The sequence below is a fragment of the Leopardus geoffroyi genome, chromosome A2 (assembly GCF_018350155.1).
Source record: "Leopardus geoffroyi isolate Oge1 chromosome A2, O.geoffroyi_Oge1_pat1.0, whole genome shotgun sequence".
Taxonomy (NCBI): domain Eukaryota; kingdom Metazoa; phylum Chordata; class Mammalia; order Carnivora; family Felidae; genus Leopardus; species Leopardus geoffroyi.
Window position 1 is genome coordinate 18,981,731 of NC_059331.1, and position 15,370 is coordinate 18,997,100.

The 15,370-nt window shown below is 38.8% G+C and overlaps 1 protein-coding gene across 7 annotated transcripts in view; it reads left to right on the forward strand.

Annotated features, from left to right (window-relative positions):
- The window catches only part of RBM6 (RNA binding motif protein 6), a 105,849-nt gene that overhangs the window by 7,652 nt on the left and 82,827 nt on the right, over positions 1-15,370 (forward strand). For 2 of the 7 annotated variants that reach the window (XM_045496918.1, XM_045496917.1), the window contains 2 exons: positions 12,897-12,974; positions 14,082-14,190. In XM_045496918.1, the coding sequence (XP_045352874.1) occupies positions 12,962-12,974; positions 14,082-14,190 (122 nt within the window). In that variant the 5' untranslated portion in view covers positions 12,897-12,961. Of the gene's footprint in view, positions 1-12,126; positions 12,217-12,896; positions 12,975-14,079; positions 14,191-15,370 lie in introns of those variants that run through there. The other 5 variants (XM_045496920.1, XM_045496919.1, XM_045496921.1 and 2 more) reach the window with 4 other exon arrangements.

Genomic DNA, 15,370 nt, shown 5'->3' on the forward strand with positions numbered 1-15,370 from the left:
TGACCTGAGCTGAAGTTGGATGCTTAACCAACTGAAGCCACCCAGGCACCCCTGTAAAAATAACTTTTATAAAAGAAGGATCTTACTGATTCTCCTTTTCCACCTCCCCTTTCTACTAATCCTTCTCTCCAGTTTACCAAAAAGGCATCTCTCTATTTGAAATCTAACTATATAAAGTACACTACCCCAGGGATGGAAACCCTCAGAACATCAATCTGTATGTGTTTATTTCATCTTTTGAAGGATGTTTGGGTTGACTTCATTTTTAAGCTATTATGAATAAAGCTTTTGTGAACATTTTTGTACAAGTTTTTTGTTTTCACTTATGTAAATACTGTACTTAGAAGTGAAATTGCTGTGTCATAGGGTAGTGTTTGTCAGACCATTTTCTAAAGTGGTTGTACCATCTTACATTCTTTACAGTAATGTATAAGAGTTCTGATTGCTGAAAATCCTTGTTTATTTCCTTTTGTAAGTCTTTTTAATTTTAGCAGTTCTGGTGGGTGTGTACTAGTATCTCGTGGTTTTATTCTGTTTTCCTTATGACTAATAATAGTAAGCATTTGTCAGATATGTGTTATAAATATTTACTCCTTTTCCCTTGTTTGCCTATTTATTTTTAAGCAGTGTCTTTTGAGGAACAGGTTTTAATTTTAATCTTTTTCTTTTATAAATGCTTTCTGGATCCTTTCTGTTGATACCAAGCTCAAAAAGATTTTATCTTGGGGCACCTGGGTGGCTCATTTGGTTAAGCATCCAACTCTTTTTTTTTAAACAATTTTTTTTTTTAATTTTTTTTTTTTTTTCAACGTTTATTTATTTTTGGGACAGAGAGAGACAGAGCATGAACGGGGGAGGGGCAGAGAGAGAGGGAGACACAGAATCGGAAACAGGCTCCAGGCTCCGAGCCATCAGCCCAGAGCCCGACGCGGGGCTCGAACTCACGTACCACGAGATCGTGACCTGGCTGAAGTCGGACGCCTAACCGACTGCGCCACCCAGGCGCCCCTAAGCATCCAACTCTTGATTTCAGCTCAAGTCATGATCTCAGGGTCATGAGATTGAGCCCTGCTTTGGGCTTTGTGCTGGGCATGGAGCCTGCTTGAGATTCTGTCTCCTCTGCCCTTCTCGCCATCAGGGTGTATTCGTTTACTCTCTCTCTCTCTCTCTCAAAAAAATTTTTTTTTCTCGTGTGTTTTCTTTTAGAAGCTTTATAGTGGAGTTTCTACATTTATGTCTGATCCATTTTTAATTAGCTTGTAAGTGTAGTGTAATGGTAGGCAAAGTAAGTGCCATCAAAGGGGAATCAGGATATGGTTCTGGAGAAGGAGACTGAGAAACAGATGTCACATCTAGGGATGGCATCAGGCATGTAAATTCCCCATTCCAAATCTGAGGACTCTTTAGAGGCCTCATAATTGGAATTAATACATTAAAATTTTTTTTTTTTAAAGCTTAGTCCTATTTAAAAAAATAATTTTTTAAAAATGTTTATTTATTTTTGAGAGAAAGAGACAGAGCGTGAGGGGGAGAGTGACAGAGAGAGGGAGACACAGAATCGGAAGCAGGCTCCAGGCTCCGAGCTGTCAGCCCAGAGCCCAATGTGGGGCTTGAACTCACGAACCGTGAGATCATGACCTGAGCTGAAGTCGGACGCTCAACCAACTGAGCCACTCAGGTGCCCCAATACATTTAAATCTTTAAATGGAAAATTTGTGAGGGACATGGGTGCTGCCAGCAGTCACTAATTCCATCTCCCATAGTGCATATTAAAGTTGCTACTGTTTAACAACTCTGGTTGGGTCTTAGGTAGGTGCTTAGACCTAACCGTTGACTGTTGATGCCCCCTTAATGTTCTTAACTGAGACTCAAAGCATTTACTTTGGAAAAATTAGAGTGTTTGATGCAGGATCAAGCTGCTGCATTTGGCAGATACACTAATAGAATAGGACTTCTGGTTCTGCTTTGTTGGCTTTTGGAACTGAAGTTATGATTAAAAAGGATGGTCCTGGGTATCGGAATTAAGTTGCTAGAGGTGAAATTCGTGGACCTTTGCAAGATGGACCAGAGTGGAAGCATTTGCCAAGAATATTTTTATTAAAGGCGGAGGAAGCTTGAAAATAATCAGCTACCATCATAGCTCCAACCATAAAGAGTGCTGACCTACCTTGGGGAGGCTTTTCTGCCAAACAGCTTCCAGGAAACCAGTCTTTAGGTTCTAGGGGAGTGTGATTGCAAAGTTGAACTTAAAGGATTTGAGGGAAGAGTATCACTAGGAGTATAGCCTAAAGCTTAGTATAATGCTCACCATCTCCAGAACAGGCGACCCTGTTCAACCGCTATTCATATGGAACCGTTTTCCACTTCAGTCTTCCAAAACTCTCATTTGACTATTTACTACTTATCCAGATCTGTAACTGCATTGGTTTCATATGCTAGTCTTCAGAATTCACCAAAGGTACCTATTACTGACTGGTGAGTAGCATGTGTTGGAGTGAGATCTAGGCAGTTGAGGTGGTAGGCCCTTCTCAATCCCACTTGACGGTTCATGGCCAGCCACAGTTTGTATGGAATTGATGTTTTAATATCACTTATTTTCAGGGTTCAATGACATGGTAGGTAACTTGTTATCACTCCTTAGTAGATTTTGACTTTCTTGGCGCCTGTCTTTATGCATATATCAACCAGTGTTTTTGCTGGGATCTGATAAGCTTCAGCATTTAAAGCTTTGACTTGGCATTGGGTTCATTCTCCACTGCCAGTTCTGCTTACCGGAAGTGGCCCTGGCTTCATGCCTGCAGCTCAACAGTTTTTGCCTATTTAAAGTTTGAGAACAGTTTGAGATCTTTGCAGCCCAAGACCTATAAACACTTGCTATGCTGAATTAACTGCCTGTCTGTAAGAACTCCATCCATCCTGAGTAAAACTTTGGAGGGAACTACTACTAGATGGTTGCACAAATCTTTCGCCCTATTCCCACCAGCAGTGTATGGGCGTTCTAATTTTTCCACATCTTCATCAACTTACCTTTTTTTCATAGCCACTCTAGTGGATGTGAAGTGGTATCTCATTGTGGTTTCAATGTGCATTTCCTTTATGGGTAATGTTGAACATTTTTCCTATGCTTGTTGGCCATTTGTATGTCATCTTTAGGGGAATGTCTACTCATGCCCTTCTCCCACTTTGTTTATTGGGTTGTCTTTTCTTATTGAGTTATGGAAGTTATTTATATAGGGACGCCTGGATGGCTCAGTGGGTTAAGCACCCGACTCTTGATTTCTGCTCAGGTCATGATCTCACAGTTGAGATCGAGCCCTGTGTGAGGCTCTGTGCTGACAGGGTGGAGCCTACTTGGGATTCTATCTTTGTCCCTCTCTCTGCCTCTTCTCCGCTGATGTGCGTTCTCTCTCTCTCTCTCTCTCTGTCTCTCTAAATAAACATTTATTTTAAAAGTTATTTATATATTGTAGATATAAATCCCTTATTGAGTATATGATTTGCACACATTTTTTTTCCATTCTGTGAGCTGCCTTTTCACTTTCTTGGTATCTTTTAAAGCACTAAAGTTTTAAATTTTGATGATTGCCAATTTATTTTTCCTTTTGTTATTTTTCATATCTGTCTTATCTGTGAAACCATTGCCTACTCTGAGGTCATAAAGATTTATGCCAGTTTCTTTTTTTATTTTAAAAAATTTTTTTACGTTTTTTTAACTGTTCATTTGTTTTTTAGAGATAGGGAGGGAGGGAGAGTATGAGCAGAGGAGGGGCAGAGAGAGAGGGAGACACAATCCGAAGCAGGCTCCAGGCTCTGAGCTGTCAGCACAGAGCCCTATGCGAGGCTTGAACCCGTGAACAGTGAGATCATGACCTGAACTGAAGTCGGATGCTCAGCCAACTGGGCCACCCAGGTGCCCCCCTTTTATGTTAATTTTTTAAATATGTTTATTTATTTTAAGGTGGGGGAGCACAGGGAAGGGAGGGGCAGAGAGAGAAAGAATCCCAAGCAGGCTCTGTGCTGTCTGCGCAGAGCCCAAGGTGGGGCTCAATCCCATGAACCATGAAATCATGACCCGAGTTGAAATCAAGAGTTGGACACTTAAAGGACTAAACCACCCAGGTGCCCCATTGAGTTAATTTTTATAAATGGCATGATACAGGGGTCCAACTTCATTCTTGTGCTTGGTGACATGTTGTCTTAGTACCATTTGTAAAAAGACTGTCTTTTGTTGAATGGTCTTTGGCACTCTTGTCTAAAATACTTGATCCTAAATGTGAGGATTTATTTCTGAACTCTGAATTCTGTCCCACTGATCTTATGGCCATCCTTATGCCAGTGCTACACTGTCTTGATTAGTGTAACTTTGTATTAAGTTTTATAATCTGCAAGTTTGAGTCCTTGAACTTTGTTACATATACAGGCATATCTTGTTTTGTTGCATTTTACAGATACTGCATCTTATACAGATTGAAGGTTTGTGGCAACCCTGAGTGGAGTAGGTCTATCAGCACCACTTTTCCACCAGTATTTGCTCATTTTGTCTCTGTATCATATTCTGGTGATACTCACAGTATTTCATACTTTTCATTATTATTTGTCATGGTGATCAGTGATTACAGTTTGCTAAAAGCTCAGATGATGGTTAGCATTTTTTTAGCAATAAAGTATTTTTAACTAAGGTATGTACATTGTTTTTTTAGACATAATGCTATTGCACACTTAATAGATGGCAGTACAGTGTAAACATAACTTTTATATGCCCTGGGAAACCACAAAATTCATTTCAATCACTTTACTGCAATATTCCCTTTATTGCAGTAACCTGGAACCAGATCTGCACTATCTCCAAAGTTTGCCTGTATTCTTTTCTGTTTTGCACAAATGATACGATGTTACAAATAGTTATTTTGCACGTATTTTAAAACTTAACGTATAATAACATCCTAGATCAACTAGCATAGCTACCTTATTTTTTGAGAGTTGCGTGGTGTTTTAATAGTGTAGTATACTCAATTGATGTACGTTTAGATTTTATAATCTTTTGCTATTATAAACAGTGCTGCAATATGTGCATTTGTAAATATGTCACCTCACACTGTAAGTTTCTAGGGAATGCATTCCTAGAAGAGGAACTGGAAAGTCAGGGGCAATATGTATTTAAAAGTTTGTGAATTGTACCCCCCTCTCTCTCTGCCCCACCCCTGCTTGCACTCTGTCTCTCTCTTTCAAAAATGAATAAACACTAAAAAAATTTAAAAAGGGGGGGAGTGTCTGGGTGGCTCGTTGGTTGAGCATCTGACTTTGGCTCAGGTGATGATCTCATGGTGTGAGTTTGAGCTGCATGGGGTTCTGTGCTGACAGCTCAGAGCCTGGAGCCTGCTTCGGATTCTGTGTCCCTCTCTCTCCACCCCACCCCTGCTTGTGCTCTCTCTCTTTCAAAAATGAATAAACATTTAAAAAAAATTTTTTTTAAGTTTGTGAATTGTAGTTTTCCTTATGTTACTGACTTTTAACTTCATCCCCATTGGTCAAAGATACTTAAATGGTATCTTTTTTTTTTTTTTTAAGTTTATTTATTTATGTCGTGAGGGACGGAGACAGCGTGAGTGGGGAAGGGGTGGGGTGGAGAGAGAATCCCAAGTAGGCTCTGCACTCAGTGCAGAGCTGGATGCGGGACTTGAACTCATGAAACCGCAAGATCATGCATGACCTGAGACAAAACCAAGAGTCTGATGTTTAACCGACAGCCACCCAGGTGCCCCGGTATCTTTTTATATCTATTGAGACCTATTTGTGGTTTAACAAATGGTCCACCCTGGAGACTAGTCCAGGTGCACTTGAGAAAATGTGATTCTGCTACTTTTGCATAGAGTATTCTGTTTGTGTCTATTAGATCTCTAATTGTGTTAAGCTATTTCCTTTTATTCTGTCTGGTTGACTGATTATTGAAAGTGGGGTTTGAAATTTCCAGTTATTAGAGAACTGTTGATTTTTCTCTTCACATTTTCAGTTTTTGCTTCATATATTTTGAGAATCTGTTATTAGGTGCTTAATATTTATGATTTATCTTCTTGCTGTATATTTTGAACCTTCTAGTTAATATCTGATGTCATCCTTTGTCTTTCATAAACTTTGGACTCAAAGTCTGTTTTGTCTGAGGGGTGCCTGGGTGATTCAGTTGGTTAAGCATCCGACTCTGAATTTCGGCTCAGGTCATGATCTCACGGTTCATGAGTTCGAGTCCCACATCAGGTCTGCACTGACTGCAGAACCTGCTTGAGATTCTCACTCTCTCCCTCTTTCTCTGCCCCTTCCCCACACACGTGTGCGTGCAGTCATTCTCTCTCAAAAATAAACATTAAAAAAAAAAAAGTCTATTTTGTCAGATATTAATCTAGCACCTCAGCTTTCATTTGGTTACTATTTGCATGGAATATCTTTTCTGTCTTTTCACTTTCAACCTATTTGTGTCTTTGGATCTAAAGTGAGTCTCTTTAAACGTATACAGCTTATACAGTTATACAACATATACACAGTATATACAGTTGATACTTGAATGGCATGGTGGGTTGGGGCACCAACTCCATGCACTGATGAAAATCCATGTATAATTTTTAAATCCCCAAAACTTAACTACTAATAGCCTGTTGTTGACTGGAAGCCTTACTGACAACTGAAAAAGTCAGCACATATTTTGTATGTTATATGTATTATATGCTGCTGTATTCTTTTTTTTTTTAATGTTCATTTTTGAAAGAGAGTGCGAGCAGGTGAGGGGCAGAGAGAAGAGGGAGACAGCAAATCTAAAGCAGGCCCTGTGTGGTCAGTGCAGAGCCTGATGTGGGACGATCATGACCTGAGCTGAAACAGGCTGCTTAACCAACTGAACTACCCAGGCACTCCAGTATATACTGTATTCTTAAGGATGAGGTAAGCTAGAGAGAAAATATTATTAAAATCTCAAGGAAGAGAAAATACACATAGTACTGTTTTTTTAATCAATACCATCTATTTAATTGTTTACAAAAATGAATTGTTAGTACCTATATCAATATTGTCTTTTTATCAATAGTACCTTATCAGTATTATCATAACTTATATGATAAAAACAGTATAGATGTTTATACATATTACTAACAGTAGATATCAAAAACAAAAAGATAATGGGGCGCCTGGTTGGTTCAGTCGGTTAAGTGTCCAACTTCGGCTCAGATCATGATCTCACTGTTTGTGAGTTCGAGCCCCCTGTTGGGCTCTGTGCTGACAGCTCAGAGCCTGGAGCCTGTTTTGGATTCTGTGTCTCTCTCTCTCTCTCTGCCCCTTGTCTATATGCACTCTGTCTCTCTCAAAAAATAAACATTTAAAAAAAGAATATATAAAAAATTCATATTTATTTACAGGTACTGATGATTCCTGCAGTGGCACCAAGGAAGCAGCAATATGATTGCTTTATGGTAGCCTAGCCTGTACACTAATGAACGAATCATTATAAAATTTTTGTGGCATACAGTATTACAGTCATATTCATAATATAGTATTGGAAACACTGTTAGATTTTTAAAATATTTACCTGTGATGATAGGCTGATAATGCAGTTTCTCCAGTTATGGGAGAGAGAGGCATACTGTATGGTAATGTAATTCTTTGAAAAAAATGTTATAAAATAGCAAGAAAACTAACATTAATTTTCTGTTAAACGTCACTCACATTATGCCTATGTAAGGATAGACTGTCCACTTCATACAAGTCTTGAACATGATGTTCTACACCATGAATACTTGGGTGACGACACAGAATATCTCATATGGCTCTTGCCATACAGTTATTACATTTTCATACAAAGACACACACATACAACAGGCTTATTTATTTATTTATTTATTTATTTATTTATTTAAAGTTTGTTTTATTTAGAGAAAGTGTAAGTTGGGGAAGGGCAGAGAGGGAAAGAGAGAGAATCCCAAACAAGCTCCACACTGTCAGTGCAGAGCCTGATGCAGGGCTCAAACTCAGGAACTACAAGATTATGACCTGACCTGAAGTCAGACCATTAACTGACTGAGCCTTCCAGGTGCCTCCTTTCATGGCTTTTTCTATAACAATGGCATCTTCAGTGGTGTAATCCTTCCAGACTTTCATGATATTCTGTCAGGGTTCTCTTTCATAGCATTGACAGTCCTTTCCATAGAGTACCATGTTTAATAAACATTAAAGGTCCTGATCTAAAAGCTGAATTAGAGATGTGTTTGGGGGCAGGTAGACTACTTTGGCACCTTTGGCTTTGAACTCATGGGGTTCTGGGTGGTCAAGGGCATTGTCCAATATGAAAAGAACTTTAAAAGTCAGTTCTTACCAGCAAGGTACTTCCAGACTTCAGGAACTCAGCATCAGTGGAACCAATCCAGAAAAAGTGTTCTTGTTCAGGCTTTCTTGTTGTATAACCAGAAGACTGGCTCAGGGGTTAGCAGCTTTACAGCTCATGAGCCTGACTCAAAACAGTAGAGTTAGCCTATATTTCCCTGCCTTATATCTTGGTGCTCTCTTCTCTTCCTTAATAATAGATGTCCCTTGTGGCATTTTTTTTTTTTTTTTTTCTTTCTGGAGTAGGACCCATTCATCTGGGTTATTATAAACCAGACATTCTTTTTCCTTCAGTGATTTTATTAGTGATTCTGAGAACTCACCTGCTGCTTCCTGGTTGGCAGAAGCTGCTTCTTCCATTGTCTTGACTTTTTTTTTTTATTAAAAAAAATGTTTAAAAAAATTTTTGTACTGTATATTTTTTTGAAGTTTTATTTTATTTTAATTTACGTCCAAGTTAGCATATAGTGCAACAGTGATTTCAGGAGTAGATTCCTTAATGCCCCTTAACCATTTAGCCCATCCCCCTTCCCACAACCCTTCCAGTAACCCTCTGTTTTTTCTCCATATTTAGAGGTCTCATGTTTTGTCCCCCTCCCTGTTTTTATATAATTTTTTCTTCCCTTCCCTTGTGTTCATCTGTTCTGTCTTAAAGTCCTCATATGAGTGAAGTTGTATATTTGTCTTCCTCTGACTAATTTCGCTTAGCATAATTAATACCCTCCAGTTCCATCCACATAGTTGGAAATGGCAAGATTTCATTCTTTTTCATTGCCAAGTAATACTCCATTGTATATGTATACCACATCTTCTTTATCCATTCATCCATCGATTGACGTTTGGGCTCTTTCCATACTTTGGCTGTTGTCGATAGTGCTGCTATAAACATTGGGGTGCATGTGCCCCTTTGAAACAGCATACCTGTATCCCTTGGATAAATACCTAATAGTGCAATTGCTGGGTCAAAAAAAATTTTTTTAATGTTTGTTTATTTTTGAGAGATTGTTTTTAAATAATGTGGAAAGTAAAAAGTGGAGTTACAAACCAAAGTTATAATAATACTAACTTTTGTAATCGCCCCTGTATTTATCTTTACCAGAGATCTTCATTTCTTTATATGGCTTTGATTACTATTTAGCTTCTTTTTCAATTTCAACTGGAAGAACTCCTTTTAACATGTCTTGCAGGGCTCATCTAATGGTAATGAACTCCCTCAGCTTTTGTTTATCTGGGAATGTGTCATTTCTTGGAGGACAATTTTCTCAAATATAGAATTCTTGATTGACAGAGTGACTGAGTGTCTTGGTTGAGTGTCCAACTCTTGATTTCAGCTCAGGTCATGATCCCAGGGTCATGGGTGGAGCCTGCTTAAGATTCTCTCGCTTCCTCTCTCTCGCTCGCTATCCCTCTCCCCCACTTGTGCGCATGCACTCTCTCTCTAAAAATGAAAAAAAAAATTCTTGACAGTTTATGTTTCCTTAGTATTTTACTTACTTAAATATTTTTTTCAAGTTTTATTTAAATTCTAGTTAACGTATAGTGTAATACTGGTTTCAGAAGTAGAATTTACTGATTCTTCACTTATACCCTTAGTATTTTAATAAATTGTCTACTGCTCTGTGGTCTCTAAGGTTTCTAATGAGGAATTAGCTGATAATCTTTTTTTTTTTTTTTTTTTTTTGGCTGATAATCTTATTGAGGGTCTTGTCACTTTTGCTGCGTTGAAAATTCTTTGTCTTTTTAAAATTATTTTTAAATTTATTTTTATTGTTTTTTTTCTTTATTTTTTGAGAGAGAGAGAGAGCAAGCTGGGGAGGGGCAGAGAGAGAGAGAGAGAGAGAGAGAGAGAATCTGAAGCAGGCTCCCGGCTCTAAGCTGTTAGCACAGAGCCTGATGCAGGGCTCGAACTCACAAACAGATCATGACCTGAGTTGAGGTTGGAAGCTTAACTGACTGAGCCACCCAGGTGCCCCCAAAATTCTTTGTCTTTTGACAGTTTGATCATATTGTGTCTTTTTTTTTTTTTTTTTTTTAATTTTTTTTTTTTCAACGTTTATTTATTTTTGGGACAGAGAGAGACAGAGTATGAACGGGGGAGGGGCAGAGAGAGAGGGAGACACAGAATCGGAAACAGGCTCCAGGCTCTGAGCCATCAGCCCAGAGCCCAACGCAGGGCTCGAACTCACAGACCGCAAGATCGTGACCTGGCTGAAGTCGGACGTTTAACCAACTGCGCCACCCAGGCGCCCCATGATCATATTGTGTCTTAATGTGAGTTTATCCTACTTGTACTTCATTTAGCTTCCTGGATTTATATATTCATATCTTTCATAACATTCGGTGAATTATTGGTTTTTGTTTTTTTGTTTTTTGACCATTCTTCAAATAATCTTTCTGCCCTTTCTCTCTCTTCTCCTGAGACTCCCATAATCATTGTCCATTTGATGTTATTTCCAGGCCCCCTGGGTTTTGTTCACCTTTGTTCATTATTTTTTCTTTCTGTTCTTCAGACTTTATAATTTCAACCGGCTGGTCTTCAAATTCGCTAATTTTTCTGCCTGCTCAAATCTCTTGAACCCTTCTAGTGAACTTTTCATTGCACTTGTTGTAATTACAGCTCCAGGGTTTTTAATTTATTTTTTTATTCCACTGTATAAATTTCTGTCTCTTCATAAATATTCTCATTTTGTTTATACATGGTTTTCCTGGTTTCCTTTAGTTCTTTAAGCATAATTAACATAGTTGTCATAAAGTCTTTGTCTAGTAAATCTGATGTCTAGGTTTATTAAGAGATAGTTTCTGTTGATTTATTTTGTTTCTTTGAATGGGCCATATTTTCTTATTTCTTTGTCTTGTGATTTTTTTCTTTGTTAGTGAAAATTGGGCATCATAATTTGATAGCTCTGAAAATCACATTCTCCCCTTTTGTTGGGGTTTACGGATTTTTTTTTTTTTTTTTTTTTTTTTTTTTGATTGTTGAAGGCTGTGGTAGTCTGTTTTGAGGCTTTTTCTAAACTATTTTGCCAAGACTATTCCTTGTCCTCACTATGTGATCACTGATGTCTGTGTTCCTTTAGCTCATGTTCATCTAATATTTAGACCAAGATTTCTGTGTATGCCAGAAGCTCAAACAAATGAAAAACAAAAAACACACTAACAAAAACAAAAAAAGAGAAAAGCAGAAAAATGTATAACCACCTGTGTTTTTGCAGAGTGGCTCTGTGCTGGGGCACTCCTTCAACATTTAGTAGCCTTCCTCTGGGCATTGGGATCAGTCTGAGGTGAAAGGTTAAAGGTCTTTTCAGGTCTTGTCTCATCATGTGTGTTGCCTGGGTGTGTGTGTAGTTTTCTAAATTTTCCCACATACCTGTTGCTTTGAAATGTTGTAATTTCTCAAAGTGTTTTCACCCCAACTTCCTCATTATCTTTGAGTAGGCTTTGCAGCTTTTATTAGCAGTGCTTGCTAATACCAGGTATCTTCCAAATAGATTAGAACAGATATACTCAGTAATTTGCAAATCAGGTTTCCCTCTGATTTGAGGGAGGGAACTGGGCTGCCACTTTTTCTTCTTCTTCTTCTTTTTTTAATGTTTATTTATTTATTTTGAGAGAGAGAGAGGGAGGGAGGGAGGGAGAGGGTCCGAGTGAGGGAGCGTGCACGGGGGAGGGGCAGAGAGAGAGGAAGAGAGAATCCCAAGCAGGCTCTGAGTTTTCAGCGCAGAGCCCGACATGGAGCTCAAAAATGCTGAGATCATGACCTGAGGTGAAATCAAGAGTCGGATGCTCAACCGACTGAGTCTCCCAGGTGTCCCTGGGCTGCCACTTTTTCAAGACCAGAACCACTGCCATGCAAGGGTGAGTGGGATAGGGATGAGTAAAAACACCACAAAAGTTGCCTATTATTTTGAAGAGATTTTTCTTGATTGAACAGTCTCTTGGTTGTTGTACACCTTTGGCTGTTTTCTAAGCTCCATCACAGCTGGTTCAGCCATTTGCTGCTGTTTTTTGATGTTTCTGTGGAAGAATGAGGGTTTGGAACTTCCTCATCTGCCATTTTGTTGAAATGTGGATTGTTTTTTCACTCTTGATAGTGTACTTTGTGTAAAAGTTTGGATTTTGATGAAGTCCACTTTATTTTTAATTTTTTCCTTGTGCTTTTGGTGTCATTTTAAAAAGCCATTGCTAAATCCAATGTAATGAAAGTTTGCATCGTATGTATGTATGTATTTATTTATTTATTTGACGTTTATTTGAGAGAGAGAGCGCATACACACATGTGTGCGGGGCAGAGAGAGGGAGAGAGAATTCCTAGCAGGCTCTGTGCTGTTGGCACAGAGTCCAATGTGGGGCTTGAACTCAGGAACTGCGAGGTCAGTGACCTGAGCAGAGATCAAGAGTTGGAGCCTTAACTGAATCAGCCACCCAGGTGTCCCTTAATCTTTTTTAGTAGCTGCAGCAAAAATCCTGGAGATGGCTTCTAAGCTTGCCTTGGGTTACATGCCCATTTTAATTTTTTTTTTTTTATTTTTTAACAGGAGAAAATTAAATTTAGTGTCATACATATGAGGAATCCATACAGACATGAAATTCTCAAAGCAGTATGACAACAAGAGGTTTGTAAGACATACTGAATAAGGAGAAGGGTAGTGGTCTTAAGGTACAAAGGGGAGGAAGACCATTAGCAGAAAGGTGAGAAGAGAAACAAAGTTTGCCTTATTATGCAGATAAGTTTTTTGGTAAAGAGGAATCTCTCTTAATTGCTCTCTTCCTGTACAATCAGGCAGTTAAGAAGGATATAAAAAGTTTTTCCTGCTAGGTTTTGATTTCTTTTAATTCAAAATAATGTTTATACCATAGTGGTACATCTTAGTACATGCCCCCGCCCCCTTTTTTTTTTTGAGAGAGAGCAAGCTTGCAAGCTAGCTTGAAAGCAGGAGCAGGGGAGGAGCATAGGGAGAGGGAGCAGGCTCCATGCCTAGTGTGGAGCCCTGACTTGGGGCTGATCTCACAACTGTGAGATCATGACCTGAGCCAAAATCAAGAATCTGACGCTTAACCGACTGAGCCACCCGGACCCCCAGTACATGGACATTTTTTGAGCAATCACTGTGATGAGGGCGGTAGACTGTTCTAATTGGCCAGGCTGGATTGTGTGGGATCAACCACAGACTGAGAATGGTGTCAATGTTGAGATGCTGTTTCCAAAAAGGAAGGTGAATGGATGCTGGAAAAATTAGTAAGTATTTAGTAAGTGTAAAGCATTCTTAGTACATTGAGAAATTTGTGATGCCCCAGGGTACACATATTTAAAAGTGAATTTCTTGGGGCACTTAGTGGTTTAGTCTGGTTGAGTGTCTGCCTCTTGATTTTGGCTCAGGTCATGATTCCAGGGTCATGAGATTGAGCCCTGCATTGGGCTATGCACTGAGTGTGGAGCCTGCTTGAGATTCTTTCTCTCTCTCTCTCTCTCTCCCTCTCTCTCTCTCTCTCTCTCTCTCTCTCTTTGCTTCTTTCTCTTCCCTACTCTTGTGCGTTCTCTCTCTTGCTCTAAAAAAATTTTTTTAATGTATTTCTCTTGTTATAAAGTAATAAGTAAATGTTTAAAAGTGACTTCTAAAAATATCCCTGCTGTTGTTCCTGATAAGCCAGGGTGGCAGAAATTAGTTTAGCCTTTACTTCATGTTCTAATGTGTTTGTTTTTTGTGGTTTGTTATATACAGGTACTACTATAACCACACAGTTTGGTAGCAAAAGGATCTATTTACTGGGCCCTCTTGACATAGAGATGTGGGGGGATTCTCGATCTGCTAACAGAACAGGACCTTTTCGGTAAGTCTTGAAATTTGAACATTGAAATTTTGTAATGATGACATTTTTTGGTCTGCCATAAAGGGGAATATTTTCTTTGTACAAAAACAGCTCTTGTTTGTATATTTATTTAGAGCACGTGCGCACACACACACACGAGCGAGCAGAAGAGAGAGATCTCAGTCAGGCTTCATTCATGCCCAGTGCAGAGCCTGACTCGGGGCTTCATCTCACAACCATGAGATCATGACCTGAGCTGAAACCAAGAGTCAGACATTTAACTGACTCAGCCACCCAGGAACCCCTAGAAATTTTTTAAATAGTTTCTGTTATTTTTAAAAAGCCAGAGCAGCTCAGGTCATGATCTCAGGGCTGTGAGTTCATGCCTCCTTGCTGACAGAACAGAGCCTACCTAGGATTCTCTCTCTGTCCGTCCTCTGCTCATGCTGTCTCTCTCTGTCTCTCTCTGTCTCTCTCTTTCTCTCTGAATGAATGAATGAATGAATGAATGAATAAATAAATAAATAAATAAATAAATAAACTTAAAAAAAATTTCTGGTCCTTTCCAAAGTGACTGTGAGGTTAAATACCAATTTTACCAAGTGTTTTGTGTTTTAGTGCCTTTTTCTTTTTTTTTTTTAATGTTTATTTATTTTTGAGAGAAAGAGTGAGTATAGGCAGGGGAGAGGCAGAGACAGAGGGAGACACAGAATCCAAAGCAGGCTCTAGGTTCTGAGCTGTCAGCACAGAGCCCAACTTGGGGCTTGAACCCATGAACTGTGAGATTGTGACTTGAGTCGAAGTCAGATGCTTAATTGGATGAGCCACCCACGTGCCCCTTAGCATTTTTTTTAAATATTAAAAAATTATCCCCTGATCATTATTTTTCTGTTTCTTTTAATAAAGTAATACATAATGTGGCTAAAAAGGAAAGCTAGCAAAAACGTACATAAACATTTATATATGTACATAAACATTTTATTAATTTCACTAATTTATGTCTAGAATCCAGAGCTATGTTTTGCCCACAGCACATTGTGTTTCAGTTACCAAAATAGTTATCAGGAAAAAAAAAATTACTTAATGCAATTTTCTGAGGTACATTTCAATTTTAGGGATTACTGGGTACAAAGAGAAGTTGAGAAAGTAGTACCATTCAGTTAGTAGTAGATTATATTTTAGATTTGCAGGGAGTTAATTT